At 37.6% G+C, this 21,059-nt stretch overlaps 1 protein-coding gene across 1 annotated transcript in view; it reads left to right on the top strand.

The window, feature by feature from the left end:
* Nucleotides 1-21,059, top strand: part of STT3B (STT3 oligosaccharyltransferase complex catalytic subunit B) — a 53,447-nt gene that overhangs the window by 2,875 nt on the left and 29,513 nt on the right. The window contains exon 2 of the mRNA XM_030007561.2: nucleotides 19,709-19,817. Within this exon, the coding sequence (XP_029863421.1) occupies nucleotides 19,709-19,817 (109 nt within the window). The remainder of the gene's footprint in view (nucleotides 1-19,708; nucleotides 19,818-21,059) is intronic.

Here is a 21,059-nt window from a genome sequence, read left to right as displayed (position 1 = left end):
GAATTTAATGTGGTAAAGGAGCTTATGAAAAGAGATTAGAAGCAGCGCTTTTTTTTTATTTTTTTTTAACCACTTCTTTAGCAGCTTGTCCAGGTAAACTGAATTTTCTTTTTTTTTTTCTTTTTTTTTTTTTTTTTCTTCAGGATAGCGGCCACAGTCTTTGCTGGTGGAACAGTTCCATAGTTTTCTCCATTCCTTTGGCTTTTTCTGTCAAGCTTGCATAGGATATCTTGCAACGTGTTGATAAGTCACCTATTCTCTAGTGTTCATTTTGTGATCAAGAGAGGAAGCTGAGGTATATTTGACAAAATGAGGAGCATTAGGCAAATTAGTTATTCTTTTGAATGGAAAAATACTGTTGTCTCTAAGGTGTAGAAAGCTTTCTCATTTACTTGGGAATCCAGTTTTCTGGTATGGACATAAGAAACTTAGGAGATCTGGGGTAGGAAGAAAGGGAGATTTGCCTTGGTTTTTCTACATATTAATTGAATCAAATACCACTTTTTTCTAACATCCCTTTCAAGCTGCATTTCTGACAGTAAAGTTCGGGTTTGATTTCTGGGGAGGGGAAGCTTGCTTGTTTTCTGAAATTACCTTCTGAGACTTACTCCAGCTGGCATTTCTTCCAGAAGTGACCCAAATGTAGTATAATAGGGCAAGGCAGTAGAGAGAGGACAGCTTTGCTTTTGGTCTCAATGCTTGTGTGAGGAAAAAACAAACTGGTGTTTTGAAGTCACCATACTGTCACTTACTAACTTGTAACCTGTTCATCATTACTAGGATTACTGGTTTTTTTCCACACTCTTTTGTATAGTATTGCCACTTTATTTTGATTTATTTCTCATGTCTTGTTTACTTTCCATACTTGAGCTGGTCTAGAGACTTTGAAAAATGTGTGTACTTTTTGGCGGCTCCTAGGTCAGGTGAGCTGATACATGAAGTCAGTCAGTATTGACTTTAAGCTGTGCTATGGACAGGCCTCCAGCATTTAACTTCAGGATTTCATTATCAGGCCAAGAACTTGAAACACGGACAGTGATGGTACACTGGGATGGACAGGTTTCATGTCTGAAATTTGGTTCATCTGTTGGCTGGTGTGGCAGCTGGGTGGACCAGGAGCATAATTTCCGTGCTACGTACACGCAAGTGCGCGGTGAAAGCTTTTCATGAAAGTACAACAGCATGTTTAACTCAGTTGTCAAGCAGCGTCATTCTGTCTGTCAGATGTTGCCTTAAATGCCAGCATGGCTACCGAACCAAGGCAACCAAAATTATGGAGTACTTGAACAGGGACTAATTTCTATGCACTGGTTTGTTTAAAGTACAGCTCCAGCATGCCCGTATGCCGTTTCATTTGGCCGTTCATATCATATATATACGTAATAATCTATATATGTGTGTGTGTATGTGTGTATACATATAACGTAGATATATCTAGCGAGATCGTTGCATCCTGATACTGCTACTAACTAAAACGGTAACAACCTTTGCTACATCAGTAGTCTTCAGGGAGTGCTATCAAAATAGTAACATTCATTCTGTTTGCACAGTTCTTACCATTAAGTCACACCTGTGAGAACTGTATCTGAATCATATCCCATGACATTAGATCAAACTTTTGTCTTTCCCTGAGAATTTTAGCAGCTTGCTAAACACCAGATAACACGTTACTTTGGGATTGAGAGCTGGTTTAAGCTGAAATGCAGAAGCTTGTGTGTCTGAGCATGAGACCCTCTCCATACTGGTTTGCACATGCAGGATGGAGCACCAGTGTGGTCTTTTGTCAGTTAGATTTGCCCACCTGCTACTGCCAGGAATGTTGTCTCCTACTGTCCTGCCCGTTCCTGGTAATGAACAGCACTACCACAATCTCACATACATCTTTGCCTCTTCCAAACCAACATCACTGATTGCTCAAACCACCAGCTTTTTAACTGTCATCAGGGTGACCATTGTTTATCATACCTCACTGAGGTAACGTAATTGTGCTAGTGGGGAGTATAGTTTATGGATAGCAATCCACTTTCTTGTCACTGATACCATCATCTACCATTAGTGGACTTTGGTGAATGGGGATGAACTGGTGAAAATAAACATAAGGTTGGTGTCACTGCTTGCATTTCGGAGACAGACGAGTTAAAGAAGTTAGGACTTTACGTTGGGCACAGCCAAACACACAGGTTTTGCTAAGCTCAAATCATGTTTGCTAGATGGATTCTTGAGCTGTTATGAACTTTTTTCATTAATGAAAACATAAATTAACACCTATAAATATGATATGAAATCTTCATTAAAATAGAAAGTGTGACTCAAGTGAACATTAGAAGTGGTGCATGGAATTGATCAAACACTGGAGGTTGTGTAAATGTATTGATTTCATTGGGAGAGAGTAAGGTCGTGGGTTTGTGTTGTAGTTAGCTGATCCAATGGTTGCCTTTTGGAGTAGGAGTTCTCCTCTGTCACCCACTGTGCAGTTCTGCTTTTTTCTTTGTGCTTGCTGTAAAGCAGTCATGGTGAGTTGATTCAATTAGGTAAATTGTCAAAATACTGTAACATTTTTGTTCCCCGAGCCTGCCCACCATCAGTTTTTATATTGCAGTTTAATTTCTTATTTTTGAGGCAGAATATGAATGTTGGAAGGGAATGTAAATGGCAGCTGATTTTTAGAGGGTAAACTGGGATTGAGTGATAAGGAGGAGACGTATACGTATAAAAACAGAGCATGTTAAGACACTGGAGCAACAGGAATGACAAAAGAAGGGGTATGTAGCAGTGAATGAGAGTGCCTTAAGCTGGTGTTCATAAGGAGAAAAAAAAAATCATGTAAAGAGCATGATAGTGTTGATAATCTCAATTAACAATGCTCAATCTGTAGGCTATGGCCAGATGTGGCCTGCCCAGATAATTCATCTAGCCATTGCTTGCTTACCTGCTAGTGACTCTTCTTGCTGGGCAGACAGACAGCAGATTGCATAGTAAATGTGTTCTTGAGGGGTGGCAGCCACTGTCATCTCCAAACTGCTATCTTTCTGGAGGATTTCAACCCATCACATAATCTTGTTGAAGGTGACTACATGAATGTGGATCTGTTTAGGAAACATTTCCCACCCACTTTAGGATTCTTTTCCCAAACATTTCCTTTTGTTTATAATCTTTGACAATTTCCAGACCTTGGGAAGGCATTTGATTCCAATCCAGTTTGAATATAATCACTTTGGATTGATTTTGAGATGTTGCAAATGTCATGAGATTTATATTGAAAACTTACTACAATATCTTCATTCACAAGATTTGTGATTCTATGAAATGAGAAGTACCCTATTTCTATTTTATAGGAATATATTTTAAAAGATTGAACTGTTCATTAACAGTAAGTACACAATTAAGTATTTTTTGACTTTTTTCTAAATGTAAGATACAGACATAGTACGTTTGAATGATAAAAGTTGTTTATATTCTAGTAATAGTAATAATTTTAGCAGGATTTCAGGTAGCCAGGTAGCTCAAACTCATTTTTGCCATTTTATTATAGTAGGAAAAATATTCTAGTATAACCTCTGAATCTGATTTAGTGAGGCCTGTGTGTTCATGAAGGGCAAGTTTAGAGATTTTTATGTTCTTGGAGAATAGTCTGCCAGTATCTTCCCCTTCCCCCCCTTTGTAATGAGGATGATCCAGATCAGGCATCTTTTTTGATCACTTCTATTGCAATGTTACATGGGTTGAGAAACTCTGTTAGCACAGGCTAGTCTCTGGCTTTTGGAACTTTCTAGATTATAAGATAGTAAGTCCTGTATGTCCAGGGACTTGAACAGCTCTTCCTTGTTTAGGTACTTGGAGGGTGCTGTTTTGAAGCTAAGTAAACTTTTCTAGAAGGTTGATATGGTGTTAACAGTCAAGAAGATGTGCAGTTGACTGTACTGAACTTCTCTACTGCTTAGGTAATTGCAGAAATAGGTAAATATTAGAAATTTAATGGAAGGAGGACAATCTGAAAAAAGAACATTGGACAGAGTTGAAGGCAAGAGACCATGCTTTGTGAGTGAGGAGACCTCAGGCTAGATTTGATCAGTTAGGCTGATGCAGCTGAAAAGCGGTTCACCATGTGGCCTCATAAAATAACATTCATGTAAGAATCAAACCTCTGCTCCATCTCTACTATTATTTTTTCCCATCTTTACTTAGCAGGTAGCGTTTCTTTCCTCACTTGCACAACTTTTAATTGGGGTGAAAACTTCATCAGACTTCATGTGGGTACAGTAATGGGGTTATGCATGAGAGGGTAGGAGGGGCAGTGTTCAAAAAACATGTGCAGAGTATGGTTGAGTATAGAAACTATCCCTACAGTCTTCTTTTGGAAAACATAGGAGGTAAGACAGAATGCTTGCAAAGTGTTGACCCTTTTATTGATTTGTGGGTAGCAGAATGAAACTTGAAAAGGAAAATGTATCGGAATGTTTTATGTAGACTGGGTTGAACTGAACCAGCAGTTTAGCTTTTAATGCTGTGATTTTTTTTTTTTTAAACAGTCTTCAGCAAATACTCAAACACTTGACTAGCTAGAGCAAATGCTATGATGAAAATCCTTGAATGGACTTTTCTTGGCATATATCCTATTATTTGAGCAGCTTAATATGTTCTGTTTTTTAAACAGAAGTTTGATGTGATTACATAGGGTTAGGGTGGTTTATAAAGGTTACTTATGCTTCCTATCACAATTCTCTCTCTAATAGTCTCTGGTTTTGGCAGCCTGTAATCCTAATATTCATGTTTTTATATCTGTCTCATGTTGAACTGGTGGGGGAAGGGGAGAATAAAAATTTTGGACAGCAAAGCTAGCAGGAAAATTCAAAATCCTATAGGTACTAATAGTATTTAAATAGGTTGGGAGTAGTCTGGGTTTAGGGAGGTGTCTTTGCTGTTCCACAAGGATCTCTTCTGATTCAGTCAGGTTATTTCCCATTTAATGTCTATCTGTGCATATGCTGCAGAGTTTCTTCCTTAGTTTTTGAAAATTCCATTCTTGCAAGCCCTTTGAGGTACATTTGTACTGACATTTAGGGCTAATCCTGAGGGCTTCTTTCTACATAGCAGAGCCATTAAAGCTGCTGCTTTCGGAGCTGTGGAGCCTGCACCCTGTAGCAGGGCATGCGCAGACGTTTTTCCTAACTCATTTAGCAAAACTTCTAACCATCAGTCTTACCACTTGCTTAGAGAACAAAGTGAACTTAGGACAAGTATTAGGTTCAGTATTGTTATAGTCTTTCTGTGCTTCACATCTGCAGTAAATTTTGTAGTAGGTCCAATGGATACACTTAATTTCTGGCCCTGTAGCTGAGCAGAGCTTGTGATCTTTATCTGAGCTGTTGCTGGGAATCAAGCTGAGGTATTTTTAATGTGGGTAGCTGGTAGGCCTAGGCTTGAGAGGTACCATGAAATTGACCCTAATGCTGCACCACACCTTACATAAGTTGAAGCAGCCCGAGGAATGAATTTAAGGACATAGATACAAACCAAATAGAACAGCTTCTGTATTTCTCAACTTACTGCTACTTTCCCAGGGTACAAGCTCCTTTGGCATATAGAGAATTAAATGCTTCCTATACTTCAAAAGTTCTTGCTATTAAGTGAGGCAATATCCCTGTGCTTTAGAAAAAGAAATGGTCTATTTTAAACAAGGAATAACTGAATGTTTGTACATGAGCGCTTCTAAGAGCAGGAAACAGTATTTAAAATGTCTGTCTGCTATGGGAGACCCAAGTCCAGTATCATATGCTACTTTTTAAAGAGCCCATCTAATATAAATGACTGGTGTATGTGGACTGTAATGATAATTAATTCCGGGTGTTACAATGCTTATCATATCATTTTCTATGTCAATTGATTTGTATGGGTTATGTTAGTTTGTTAGGTAAAGAGCATGTTGGAGTTCTGCTCAGCTCGTTATCCATGAAGATAGAATTGCAAAACACCTTTTCAAAACTTCCCTCGCTTAAAACAAACAGAAACCCTTGGGAAATTACATTGCAACTGAGGATGTGAGTTTGCTTTGATTATTGATTTTTGGTGGTGTTCTTAATGGGATTGCTATTATCTTCTAGGCTGTTTTCCACAGTATTTACATTTATTTGAAAAGAGTGGTTCACTGTATGGTTGGGCACCATCTATCCTGTTTGTTGAATAGTAAATGGATTTTGCAGAAGGGAAAAATAGCATATCGTTACGTAATTTTAAACTGTTCCAGCACACGTGGCTGGGCAGCCTACATTTTGTGAGTTCTTTATTTTTTTCAGTCTCTGCGTTCATTTTTTGCAATTGTTATCCTATAAATGGTAGTCAACTTCTTTAAGTCCAGGGAGTGTGATTTTATTTATTTTTATTCCAATCTTCCCAATAGATGGATATTTTAAGGAAATCTAGTTATGGAAAGTACCTGTTTGATGATGCAGCTGATTGGGAAGACCACATGTTGAACAGAATACTTGTGTGATATAGCTAGAGGATTTGAAAATACAGCAATGCATTTCCTTGATGCAGAAGCAAAATGTAACAAAACAAACCTACTTGTCCCGAATACTTTTCTTCACATTTATCCTGCTTTTTTTTTTTTTCTGTAGTGTATTACATATGTCAAATGTGCTTCATTCCTATTCTAAACTTATCCCAAGCAGCATTTGGAAGTTCAGTTGAATAACTTAGATTTTCATAAATATTGTTTGGAATGTATATCTTGAAAAAGACAGTTTCATCTTCATGTTGAAATATTTAGAGTTTATCATTTGGGTATTAAAGACCTTTAAAATGCCTTTAATTCTTTCTCTGGCAATAGATAAAATGTCTTAAAATTGCTATTCTTCTAATTTAGAAAGTCGGCGAAACAAAATTGGAGCTTTGTCATTATCATATTGATGTTAACAACAGAAGTAAATGGGTGCCTCTTTGGCTTACTTTACTGTAGAACAAGACTCATGAAAGCTAATGCAGTGTTTGAGTTCTCCAAGAAGTTATGTAATGCTACTGTTTTGACTGTTTTATCTTATACAGCTGACTAGAATGATTTATCTAATGTCAGATGTCTGAAGTAATATTTGAAAAACTGTTGCATATGTCTCACAATTCATTTTACTCTGTAACAATTTTAATCTTTCATTTGCCAAATAGAGAATGGATTTTGACATTGGAGAGACTACCTTAAACATTTGCAACAGTATCTTAATTTGTGATGTCTCGGGTCAGCTAGTGATGACAAATGTAATTTTTCTCCTATGGCTAAACACCTTCAGGAGCCAAGGAATCTTTAGTGCTTTAATTTTGTAATCCACCGCTGCTTCACCACACTTGCCCCACCCTCCCACAGTTAAGCCCAGTTTTTGCTTGGGAGAAGACTGGATGATATCTCTTGTGTAGTTGTTTCATCATTGAGTTTTATTTTCTAGCTTTTGCTTTAGTAAGTCAACTTCAGGGTCCCTTTTTCCTTATGCCTCCATCATACTCTAGTTTCAACACAGCATTCTTACCTATGTGCATTATGGTTTTGCTTTGTGATAGGATGTTCCATACAGTGCAATCTGCTGTCTTCTTTCAGGGCTACCTTTAAGGAGAAAAAGCCACAGAACAGCTTTAAATGTTAGTTGAATGGTACTTTTACCTGGGAAGTTAAGGAGTGTTGTCTTCTATCTCAATATCTAATATGCTGTGCTGGAGTACCTGTGGATATCATTTGCGCATTGAAAAACACATGGAAGGTGATTCCAAAGGTTCTTTTGAGAACCTTCAGGAAGCTGCTGTGGCTGATAAGACGGCAGTTCAGAGTGTGTTGAGTAAAGCCTGACTCTGAGTATCTACAATATAACAAGGTGCTGCTAAGCTTGTCTTTGCTGGTATAAATTGGCCTTATTTGCATCTAATCAAGTGGAGCAGTTCTCTTGAATTTCCCATCATCTGTTGGACATTTCCTGGGATAGTTTTCTGCTGTGTTAACAAGTTAAGGCAACTCGCAGAAATCTGGTAAGTGCAGGTGTCAGGATCTGCAGCTGGATGCAAGGAGAAGGGAAATTCCCCTTTACCAGTGGCAGTGAGCTACTGTATTGGCACATCTTGTACCCTGATCTGATCTCAAGTATACATGAGTTCTGTGACCCACAGGTCTTGGGCTATTGAGGGGTGAACATACCAATAGTTTCTGCTAACGCTCTTCTGCTGTGCTGTAACTGTTTAAAAGTTCTGCCAGAAATAAGATTATCATTGCTTAAATGGTTATATGGGATGTTGGGGATCTAGAGCCAAATCCCTTTTCTGAATCAGGAAGGCTAACTCTGAGTTTCTAATTTAAATGCACATTTGTGGAGAGAGAGTTGAGGGGGCATATAGTCTGGTGGGGATTGAAGTGTGAAAGGTCCTGGAATAGACCAATTAAAAATTCACATCTGGAGAGCGAGGAGAGAGAAGATTTAGGATTATGTGACCTAAGAACTATCCCTTGAGAACTTCTGCTAGGTCCTTCCAACAACTTTCACGTATCCCCTGCAATACACCTCTTTTCAACCCTGCCTGAACTGCAGCTGATCGTCTTGCTTTAGTATCCTTCTTTCCCCATTCCTTTTCATGGGCAACAAGGTGTTCATTTTGACTTACTGCATTTCATGTGACAATGGGGGAGAAGGGGAAGCCATGGTACCTCAAGTCCGTACTTGTTATTTAATAAATAAAATGGCATTAGAAATTAAACTCATCCCTTTTACTGTTCATTAATATAAGACAGAAGGGCTGTAGCTACCAAACTGTATACTAATGTAGCCAGCTGGTCAAGGAGGTGATGTGTTTTGGAAAGGACATGCTCCTGGACAAGATGAGGCAATGGTGGGTGTAGTCTGTGAATATTTCCGTAATAGCATTTGTGGCAGAAAGGCATCACAGCTTCAGAACGTATGTGTGTGTAATATGAAGCCTAGCTCATCTTAATGATATTTCCCCACCTCCATGTTTTTATTTTATTTTCTTTTTTTTAAAAGCCCCTTTAAGATCACTTCTAAACATGATTTGGATTTTACTAAAGTGATGGGAGCACAGTGAAGTAGTTTGATAGCTACAATGTAGTAAGACTAAGCAATACTAGAAATTCCATCACATAATGAGAAAAAAACCATGTAACTAATTTCACATTGTACATGGCAGGAATTTAATATTAATTACAAATACTATCTTCAATGCTGAGCACTGTAGTCACTGCAGTACACTTAATCTGTAGTGTTTCTGTGAGGATACCTAATAAAAAGCAAATAACGTTTTGTTATTACACTTTTGTGTTTCTTGTGCGTAGTTTTTAAAGAAACATTGGTAACCATTAAGTACAATTCTTAACAGGTTGAATTAAATTCAGTGAAAACTTGCTTTTTTAAAAAATTTATTTAGACTTATTAGAAACAGTCTGAAAGATAAAATGAATGTAGTGGATAACTGATTTTAAATTCTGCTTGCCATACTTATTTCAGAATAAATCAGGCATTGAAAGTGGATCAAGAATGCAAAATATGGTTAGAAAGATAAACTCCAGTCTGTGTATTGTAGGGAAGGATGAAGACCACTTTCTGCTGTCATCTTCTTTCCTGGTCTTTGTTTATTCTATTGGTGACATCCTATTCCCACATCAATTTCCTCCAGTGTGAGAATATGCAGTCACTTTGCAAACAGCTGGAAGACTTTCTGCCCTCAGCTGGAGGCTACCATCTCTTCTGTTGGACTGTATTAATAGATCATGTGAGTACTCCTAATCTGCTTCAGAGAAAAATGAGGTGAAATAGTTCAGATAATCTTTAGAGTGGTTTGCTTTTTAGCTGTGATTCAAGCTAATTTGTCTGATCTGGGTGCAAAAGTGGATTATGAGTGCTTCTGCACTCCTTTTAACTAGCAAAGGTCAGCCGAAGGGTAACTGCCACAGTTAAATTTGGGTGAGTGTATAATTGAGTACAAGGCATCCATCCTGGAGTTGTGAATCTCACCCCCACCCCCTCCGCCCTTTATTCTTTTGCACTTTGGGCTGTTTTCATGCCTTTTTCTTTTCAGCTTTACTTGATTAGGGCATGATTAGATCTATCTCTAGGTTTCTGCAAACCCTAGGTGTATTGTTTGGTTTGTTCTACAGGTAGCTATATATGTATAGCTGTATATGTACATACCTACTGTGGAAAATTGTCTGGTCCCTGCTACATGCCTGATGAATGCAATATTTATGTCTATTTATGCCATATTACTGAAGGGTTAAGCAGAATTTGAGCAGACATATTTAAATTAGATAAAATTAGGTCTCTAACCCAGCCTCAATCACTGGACAGAAATTGTTCAAGTTAGATAGACTGTCTGGTTCTGCTCTGGTGATGCTTTGTGTTACCCACTCTGAAACATTAATTGTTAGTTTTTCAGCGTTCATTGTAGTAAAAAGTCAGTAAGTCAATATTGCAACAGATGGAGCTGAACAGGTGCAATATGAGAGGTCCAGCTTCTTGCACTAAACATATTCTACACACAGAAAGGACAACTGAAAGAAAGCATAGTCAGAGAATTCAGGTAACTGAGAGCTAGTTGCAGGAGGAAGAATAGCAGGTGCATTAAGAGATATACTAAAGAGCAAATATTTAAGGAATATTGGATAAAACTACCTTATTTTAACTTGCTAAACTGACTTAGACTGCTGACATGCAACCACGATACTGTAGATTCTTTTAATTTCTGTGAGCTAACAAAATACTAAGTTGACGTAATCTGTACAGAGTGGTTTGATATGTAATGCCCGATTCTGTCTGGACCTACTCTTTCTCATGTTATGCAGAAGTTCAAGCAACAGGCTGTTGGTTATTGAGGGGTGAACACAATAGTTTCTGCTAAAGCTCTTCTATGGTGTTCTAACTGTTTAAATGTTCTGCCAGAAATGAGATTGTCATTGCTTAAATATTACATGGGATGTTGGGGATCTAGAGCTTTTCTAAGGCTCCTGTTTACTTTTTTCGTGTCTTGTATTTTACAGGGTAGAAACAGTCTGCCAGGCCACCTTGCATCCAGACTGATTTCTTAAATTTCACTTAAAGGGAAGTGATTGTGAAGTTGGTTCAACTGCGTTTTTGTGTAGCTACTACTTCCATAGTTGCCACTGCACTGTAGCATATAGGTGACTTTTATTATGTAATAGAGATGATAACTGTGCCACATACTCCCAAATAGTTAAAATATAATTATAAGTACCCACAATGAATGAGAAATATCTTTTATTTTGCTCTGTATTTCAGACTATTAAAAAAATTAGTATTCTTTTCTGGGTACGTGTTGGATCTCGCTACAGGATAGCAGGTAGTATGTTTGAGATCAGTTTAGTAAGAGTCCACTATAGTTGTTTAGGTGTTACATGTTGCTTTGTTCTATAGTAGAAGACCATGAAAGAAGTGACTTGGGAGCTAGCCATCCTCTGTTCCCAGTCACTTCTTGTGAAGCAGTCATGTTCAGCACATTGATTTCTAGTATCACATTTCTCACAGAAAGAATATTTTGCTTCATAAAATATATTATTTAGCTAATTGCCTTTTGAATTCCTTTCTGCCGACCAAATCTTCATGTACCAGCCTTTAACTTAGAAGGTTCTGAAGTTAAGCTGCCTCCATCATGTTAAAAACAAGTACAGCATGAATCTGTTTCGTCCAAAAGACACATCCTTCTTGAACATATTCTTGAATTCCATGCAAAGCCTTCAGAGTTGCAAGATGCAAGGCTAATGTGCTACAGAGTAGCCCAATAGCACTCAGAAAGAAACAGACATAACACTATAGAGCCTTTTGAGTTTGTGGTAGTTAATATTGTGTTGAGCAGAGAAGAGATGCCTCTTAAGAAGCTGATGCTGTCAAAGGATATGGAACCAGTATTGCCATCAGTATTGATGCCAGTCATAGTGTAGTATCTGCAGTGAAGTGTATATCCAATAGAGCAGAGAACGAGCATTCAATTTTCCCCTTACCATTGAAAACTCTTCAGAATTTTGACTGTCCCAAGAAAAAATGTCATCATCACTTTCTTCTTAGGTCTAAAATGTTGTTAAATTTTATGAATGGCACACTTCACTGGTGAAGTACGTCTTTTAGTATTGATAAAACTAATGCTTTTCTTAATAATTTGCCTTGAGACATGGAATAGTTCAAAAGACAGAAAAAAGTCATGAAAAAGCCTAATAGGCACCATAGGAAGTGTCTGAAACTGTAGGCAGATATACGCCCACTACAGTGATGATGGGAAGTATATTGTGGCTTCAGATGTGGTATATTGTGTGAAAACTATAAGCTGTGGTCATGGAATGCTTTAAAAGGCTTGCAGCTCTTTAGCAAAAATACTGAAGATGCCCTGGGCTCTCTGAAGAAGTTAGAGTAACTGTATGCTCCCTGTAGAATTTCATATCATTAAGAAACTGGCAGCATGCTGTTCTTGATTTTAGCACTCGCTAAGCGTGACATCTTATTGCAGGCAGTGAAAATACCATGCCAAGTAGTGGAGTATGAATGCTGTAATCCTTCTTAAACACATTGGGGACATTCTGATATTCTTAATGGTTATTCTATAACCGTTCTGGTATTCTTCAGGATTTCAATTGAACACAGTTGAATGTTGGACCTGAAAAAAATAGGTTCCCTTCGGGTTGTGCCATCTAGCTTTTTTTTCTGCCTGGACTTTCTACGGTTCTTCCCCATCAGGGATTATTCTAATGGTATTACAAACAGGAGGAGTTTTGTTGCTCGGCTGGATTCCAGGAAGAGAAAATTCTTCCTCCTTTGACTCAGAATTTCCATGTTTTCTGAATTTAGGTGGCCACATCACTGCAGAACCTCCTGCCATTTTTATTACTTCAGTGTACTAACTATTCTTCCTATAACAAAGGAGTCTTCGCCACATTTTTCTGAGTGAGTGTGTTTGTTCAGAATTAGGAAATCTGAAATCAAAAGCAGGATCATGACCAATATTGAACCTGAGCAAACTCAGAATGATAGTACTGCTGCCAATTCTCTTATCAAACATTAGACTTCTGGTTGACAGTCAACGTGCAGGATGTGTATTTCTCTTTTCAAATGGCCCTACTTGCAACAAAACCCCTAAAGATCAGTTGGGCCTCTCCATTCTTACTGTGAGGTCTGTAACACCTTGGGTTTAGGTTGTGGGCGGTAGGAAAGGCTCTTCACCTGTCATAAGTACTTCTGCCTACGGGTATTGCTGTGCAGAATTCTGATCTTGATTAGTTGAAACTGGCTTAAATGTCCATACATACTTTCCAAGGTTATAAACTCAACACAAGTAAGCATTTTCATGATGAGAAATAATGCTGTAGTGCCTCGAATTCATTATGTGATTGATGGGGTACTGTACTTCCATTTTAAAAACCATATGCAAAAATCATTGTGGTAATTGCTTAGTCGTAGATACAGACTTCAGAATAAGACTTTCAGGATGTTGTGCTTGTAGTATAATATGTAGGCAAGCAGGTGTTTTGAAATTTAATATGGAATACTGTATATATGTTTCTTTGTTTCAGTGGAAGTTACTGAACTTTCTCATTAAATTTGCCATAAAAGTGTTGCACTGAATAAATTCTTCCTTTGGATGCAAAGAATATGTCGGATATGGAGTCAATCTGCAACTATCTTTTTCAAGAATCTAGACTTGCCATCTCTAATTAGATACTGTATGGCAGAATTGATTCTGTAATCTACATTTGCATTAAAAACTGACTCCTGGAATTGCTCAGATAGCTTGTAATGTTCACAGTTAGTTTGTATCATGTCATTTTTCTGAGTTTGCAGATGTGAAAATTTTGTGCATCTGCAGCTGAAGACTTTTAGAGCAGAGAAGCCTTTATAATTGCAGGCTTAGAAAATTTTCAACAGATTGTGCTAGTAAGGAGATTACATATTCTCAGATGGCTATAAAATGCCAGATAAAAAGTCTAGGTGATGGGGCAATAGTAGCATGAAATTTGATAGGGTTTTAGACAGTCAACATTCCCACAAGAAGCAACACTCTGATCTTGAGCTCTGTTGTAATGGGACGGTCAAATGAATTCCATTGCTGTCAGTGTAATTTGCCTTAAATGTTGTTAAGATCTAGATGAAGTAATTGCATTACTGTACGTGTGCTCTTTTCCTGTATGTTCTTACTTTCTCAGTAGGCTGAATTTTATTGGAATGTTGATCTTAAATAGTACTTTTGTCAAGGAAATACTGAACTTAAGAATGTCAAAGCCAAAGATGTCTCCTTATAAATATAGCAGTAATTGTTGCTGTGAGGTGCTGGAGAACTCTATAGCTCCTGGATAGAGCAAGTGATCACTGTGACTAGCATTAACTAATCATCCTACAGCATTACCTTGTGTCATCAAAAAAGCAGTTCATAGGGTGGAATAAAAATCAAACCCAAGCATGAAAAGATAGTTAAGATTATATATTAACAGTACATAACATACAACTGAAAACTTTACAGGCTTTATTTTGCAAGTTGCCTAGTTAAGCTTTCCAAATGAATGTTGCTACTAAAAAAAAAATATGCCTCTGCTCATTTATTTTGCTGTTGCTGCTTGTGTTCTGTTCTATGCTGAAATTGAAATATGTTTTGAAAATGAGAACCATATCTTTATTAACTCATCTTAAGTTGTCTGCTGAACCAACTATAATATAGGTATCTCCAATAGTGCCACAAAATTAATGGTACCATACATAGAGTGCTTCTGTGATCATTAGAGCATCCCCCAAAAGGTTCAAACTACAATACCAGCATAATTTGGTGGTTGGGGCTTTGAATTCTGAAATGTACAAAGACTTAGGATTGTTTGATGATTCCTTTAAAGCTTAGCTCAGAGGAGGAGACAGTTCAAACTACAGGCCTGACAGAAAGAGGCAAGGAGAACAGCAGAGTATCACTTTTCCTCCTAGAACATCAGCTAAAATAAGAAAAGTCAACGCTTACTGGTGTTAGTCAGTCAGGTCCTTAAGAGCTCTTCTGTGCTGAATGTTAGCAAGTGTGTATCTTTTTTACAACATGGACTGAGTCTTTCAAGCTAAGTTCTTAATTAGGCATGTGCTTCACATAATTTTGTTATTCTTCTCAGGTCTGTCTCAAATTGGCTTGCCTCAGAGGGATGAGAGAGGATGAGAGGGAATCTTAGGAGATGGGTGAGCAGTTCCCATACCTCAAGATCAGATGGGTGGGAGAAAAGGGATCCTTTCCTTAAGTCTGGTTCTGCAACATAGTACTGCACCCTATTTAATCACTGTAACCAGCAGCGTACTCCAGTTCCTGTGTCTCCTTGGCTAATGTCTAGCCCGTCAGAAAGAGGGTTGGATAAAAACCCTAAATATCACCTATGCTTGCTGCTGCTGGAGATGGAAGAACTGGGGAAGACAGTGATGCCCAAGCCTGAAATGCAACCCCTACCCAGTCCTGGCTGCTGTTGTCTCCATTCTGATTCCCCCCTCAGCTGCAGCCCCTAAATCTCCGGGATGTGGGCATAAGCAAAGGCAGCACTTTTTCTGATATTTCCTAGGGCTGTTTTACATGCCTATGAAACCTATAGATAGTTGTAGATACCGTGACAGTACTGCTGAAGAAATACAATACCACTGTGCTGTGTTTCAAACATAGTTTGAAAAGTACCAAGAGAGTAAGAAGGTTGAGTGACTATGGCTTGTGATACTTGCTGTTTGTTAGCAGTGCTCTCCATTCTGGATGTGCTGGTTTTGGCTGGGATAGTGTTAATTTTCTTCACAGTAGCTAGTATGGGGCTATGTTTTGGATTTGTGCTGAAAACAGTGTTAGTAACACAGGGATGTTTTTGTTACTGCTGACCAGGACTTACACAGAGCCAAGGCCTTTTCTGCTCCTCACCCCACCCCACCAGCGAGGAGGCTGGGGGGGCACAAGAAGTTGGGAGGGGACACAGCTGGGACAGCCAATCCCAACTGACCAAACAGATATTCCAGACTATATGATGTCATGCTCAGCATATAAATCTGGGGGGAGGTTCGGAGTGATGGCGTTTGTCTTCCCAAGTCACCGTTAGGCGTGATGGAGCCCTGCTTTCCTTGGAGGTGGCTGAACACCTGCCTGCCCACGGAAAGTAGTGAATGGATTCCTTGTTTTGCTTTGCTTGCGCGTGTGGCTTTTGCTTTACTTATTAAACTGTCTTTTATCTCGGCTCATGAGTTTTTTCACTTTTACCCTTCTGATTCTCTCCCACAACCAAACCAGGGGGTAGTGAGGGAGCAGCTGTGTGGGGCTTAGTTGCTGGCTGGGGTTAAACCACGACAGTCCTTTTGGTGCCCAACATGGGGCTCGAAGGATTCAAGATAACAACAGGTTTGATTGGAATGTGCTAGATCGAATTTATAGCTGTTATTGCTGTTTAGCTATTAATGGGCAGGCTTCTGTGCTTGCCATGGGGCTTGCTTGCCTCACTGTATCTTAAGAGTCTAATGCTCGTTAGTGGCTGCTTTTTGCTTTCACTGCTTGCTGTGCTGCTGTACTGCTTATCACCTTACTCTGCAGTGCCTGGGAACATTTTGCTAAGAGCAGTGGCGATGTGCCTGGGCTGGCAGATGGCCAGGGCATCGCTGCTGTTTCTGTGCTGCTGTACTGGACAGGCTGGAACTCCAGTGTGAACTCCAGTCAAAGGGACTCTTGCCTTTCTCCATTCTGGCTGAAAGGGAAACAGTTTTACAAGGTTCAGGCTTGTCCCTAAAGGAGTAGAGTGCTATGAAGTGCGTAAGCGGTATCAGGGTGTAATACTGGCATCATATGATTGCTAGACCATACTGTTGTTGCCACTTTGTCAGTGCTTGAAGCTGGCTTTGATATGCAGCATTACTCATCAAGCTTCTCCTTATGTATGCATATGTTTATATTTACATTTTAACTTATTTTTGTTTGCAGGTTACCTAGTGGGAGGTGAAGTGAGCACTTTTTTTTTTTTTTTTTCCTCCCCTAAAGTCAAATTGAGGTGCTGTAGTTAAGCTTCTAAATATTTTTCTTTAGGTTTCTGTGGTCAGAATGTTTTTTCTCATTCTCACCTATAGGTCTTCTTGCAGTGAAAAATTAATGTACCTATAGTATTGCTAATAATTTCTGCTGTAAAGACATGCCCAGCTGTCTCTGCATGCTTTCATTTGTGGCAAAAGAATCAATTGCTTTTTGAAAGAAGGGGTTAATAGATTTGTATCTATCCAGAAGTATATTAGGAGGGAAGATTAAATTCTTACCTCTTAAGTGGTAGAAGTAGAATGCTGTTATGTTGCATTTCAATTTTGCATGGTAATTCATTGTTATTAAAAGACTTAATGGGATGCTGCCAAAGCACAAGACAGTTGTTCGCATCCTTCTGAAGTCAGTTATGAAGCTTTACCAGTTCAAAACATGAGGAGAATGTCAATATGTATTCTTCTTGCCTATTTAATTTGTTTAACTAATCTTTTAATACTCTAAAAGTAAACATTAGTCATACTTTTGTAGCCTCTGTGAGTTTGAGTCATGATTTAAAAAGTTGAAAGTAATTCATGTTAGTAAATATCTTTCTTGTTTCCTTTTTAAAGTTCTAGGATAACAACATTGACTGGGTTTTCAGTGCATTTTAAGTCCAGTCCATAGCTGGCTGGATTGTATGCATCCTGTGCAACATGGAACTCCTGCTTTGTCTCATACCATACTGCAGGCATTTGGCACTAAACAATTTAACAATAGACCTTGCTATACTAAGATAAGGGGCTAATTTTACAGGTACAGCATTTCATAAATCACATTATACTTGACAGTTCAGAACTGGAGAATTAATTAATATTTAGAAATCTAGTCAAATGGGAATAGTTGCAGGCTTATTAGAAACAAATGTCACATTGCTGTTTGATACAAAGATTTCTAGGTCAGAATGATTGATGTTTGTGTGAATTTTCTTATATAAACATGACTAATTACTTTTGAAAGTCTACAGTTTTATCAGTTAGTGTATCCTATATAACTGCTTATTTAACATGTGAGAGAGTGTTCCTGAAAATACTGCGCTCAATTTTTTTTATTTACTTGTTTTTAATGTTACTTGCATGTTTCCACTGACGGAACTATCATAGCATCAGTCAAGTTTGCTGACATCTGGACCTGAATTTCAATTATTTTTCTTCTTTCGCTGTGTAGATGAAGAAATCTGCTCATAACCTCTGTGTGGTTGTACTTCAGATACTGGACTTGTACTGATTAAACAAGTAGGAACTTGATGGGTCTTATAGTCTTGAATTACATTAGCTTTTTTCTGGTAAAATGAATTAGTTCAAAGTAAACCTGTGATATTTTGGGAATCCTAGATATATGAAAGAATTTGATGTAGTTTTAAAATCCGTGTTAGAAGTGATGCATGTTAGTGATATAAGTGCATACTTTCATAAAATAGACAAAATGAAAAACACGTAAGCTTTTCTAGTCTTGAATACTAACTGTCTTTGGAAGTCTTTCATGGTGGTTTCCTCATCTAACCTGTTGTCTGTTATGGTATTCAATTTAGTCATCTGAACTTCTTAACTAATGAATACAATCTTTAATACTTCTTTAACTAATGAATTTCACGTTATCTAAATTCCAATTAGAATATCTATTAGGAGGGTTGGGTTTGTGGATGTTGCTTGTTTCAGAAGTGGTGTTCACTGAGGCTTTTCTAAGCCTAAACTTTCTTTACAAAACTTTACAGCATCAATACCTGCACCCTTGTTAGTTTGGCTTTCAAATGATCATGAAAGAGTTGCAGTTCGGGGTAACATGCACTGCAGTTCTTCTCACAGCAGTCTGATTCCTAATTTGAAGAATTAATGGACTTTGTAATACTTGAAAGGTTTTGCTATGTGAAGTTTGAGAAGTTGGAAAAATTACATGTCAGAAAAGTAGAATATTAATGCCTTGGTGGCAATCCATCTGTGTTTTTTAATGGTATATGGGCAATGTGGAAGACTGAACTGAAGGGATGCATAGGAAGGCTTTTGCTGTACAAGGGATTTTCTGCAGCAGAGAATGTACAAACTTTGAAGGTGAAACTTCATCTACATAGATTCTACGTTGTATAGGTTCTTATTGATTGAAAGAAAGAAATATGTCAAGGCCATTAGTTTGATAGTGTGAACAAATAGACTGATTCCCTTTTTTGCATATTATTACATTATGTCACCTCTCAATGTTTCATGAAATAGAGCAGCAGATCTACTGGGTAGCCGTCCTGTCTCAGAATGGGAGTCTTGCATTGATTCTTCCATGATCTTGGTTCTGCTTAAGTGGTATTCTGGATGTGGAAAATAATAGGTTGACAGACTATATTTGAAAACTGGCTTTAAAAAGGAATGCAGAAAATGCCAGGAGTGTTTGTTAGAGTGACAGAAAACTTTAATGTTTTAAAAAACCCACCCAAAACTGTAACATTTCATCTGTGTATATGCACTGGCTGTAGAAATGAAGAAAATGTAGTGGTTAGTAACTGAAGGCTTAGTAATTTACTTTAAAACTCTATAGATTTAGAGAGGGCCATTGTACTTATATACTAAATGAGATGCTGAAGTTTAATTATTTTCTAGGTCTTAGAAAACAGATGACTTAAGGTATGCCTAAAATTTAGGTTCTTGATATTTATCTTCCCCCTCCCTTCTTTTCCTCTATTTCTTTCTAGGTTTAACTATAGATCAACACATCATCTTGCATCCCATGGGTTTTATGAATTTTTAAATTGGTTTGATGAAAGAGCATGGTATCCACTGGGAAGAATAGTAGGTGGAACTGTAAGTATTGTAATAATAACTTAAAGATGACTTTGCAGTAGGTTTTTTGAACTTTCAATACAAATTTGACATTGATAAAAGGAGAATCTTAATAAAATATGCTTTTAATTGTCAAATTGCTGCAGAGGGAATAGCAAGATGTTTTTAATTTTTTGCTGCAGGAGCTAAGACAGTAAGTCAACATGCTTTAGTCTTTATCCAACAGCATACTGTGAACAAGAAATACAGAACTGAGTTTTACTTCCTTACATATGAACTTCTAATAGTAATAAGTAAGTGTAGTATGACTGCTGTAATTCTGGTACATGAAATGAAAATTTTTTTTTTTTTTTTTTTAAGTTATCTGAATCTCATAAGGCACAAGTTTTAATCCAGTGGTATATGTTGAGTGGACTTCATGTGTGTATGGAAAATGTTAGGATTTTACTGGGAAAAGACCTTTTGAAATTAAACAGTGGGGCACCTGTATGAAGCATCAGGAGTAGGTAAGATTGGTATCGATGCAAGTTACAAGACAGGAAAGGTGTATGAAACAATCGGAATACAAATATCGTTCATTGGTAGAATAGCTTTAGTAACACTGAGCCACGTGTTACTTAATGTGTGAAAGTGCATTAAACTTCTTAATTATAGTAGATACTATTTAAATGCATTTACAAAGTTTTTTGTAACAACTAGATCACTATTCATTGTAGTACCTTAGAGATACTTGAGACCATTTTTATGTAACATATATATGTGGGTTTTGCATACCTGTCTTATATGAAGTAAAAACCCTTAGGAAATAGAATTGAAATGTTGATTTCATACATTATTTTGCAAGTCATATGGTATATAATGTTTTAATAGTTTGTCTTGAAAACTGTGTCTCAAGGATATAGGCAGGGAAACATTCTGTTGTCTGTTAATTTAATTTAGTACAACGCCCTTCTTAGCTTTTGAAAGAAACTAAGGCAGGTGAAGTACATATTAACTTTTCTAGTACATATTGATTTTTCTAATGTTGATAAATGTGGGAGGGTAGAATTCCTATTAAGAATAACTTGAAGTTCTCCAATATTCTATAGTGGGTTCAATAGATTTGTTATAAGTCTATGCTACCTTTCCTGGAGGACATCTTAATTCAATTTTATAGGACTTTATTTTAATCCTTCATATCCAAAGATGTCTACAGATGTCTTGCAAATATATAATACTCAACTGTCTTGTCAGCTTTTCAGCTTAAAAAAAATTAATCTCGTT

Source organism: Aquila chrysaetos, chromosome 3 (assembly GCF_900496995.4).
Source record: "Aquila chrysaetos chrysaetos chromosome 3, bAquChr1.4, whole genome shotgun sequence".
NCBI classification, from domain to species: domain Eukaryota; kingdom Metazoa; phylum Chordata; class Aves; order Accipitriformes; family Accipitridae; genus Aquila; species Aquila chrysaetos.
This window is presented reverse-complemented; position numbering and strand designations above follow the sequence as displayed.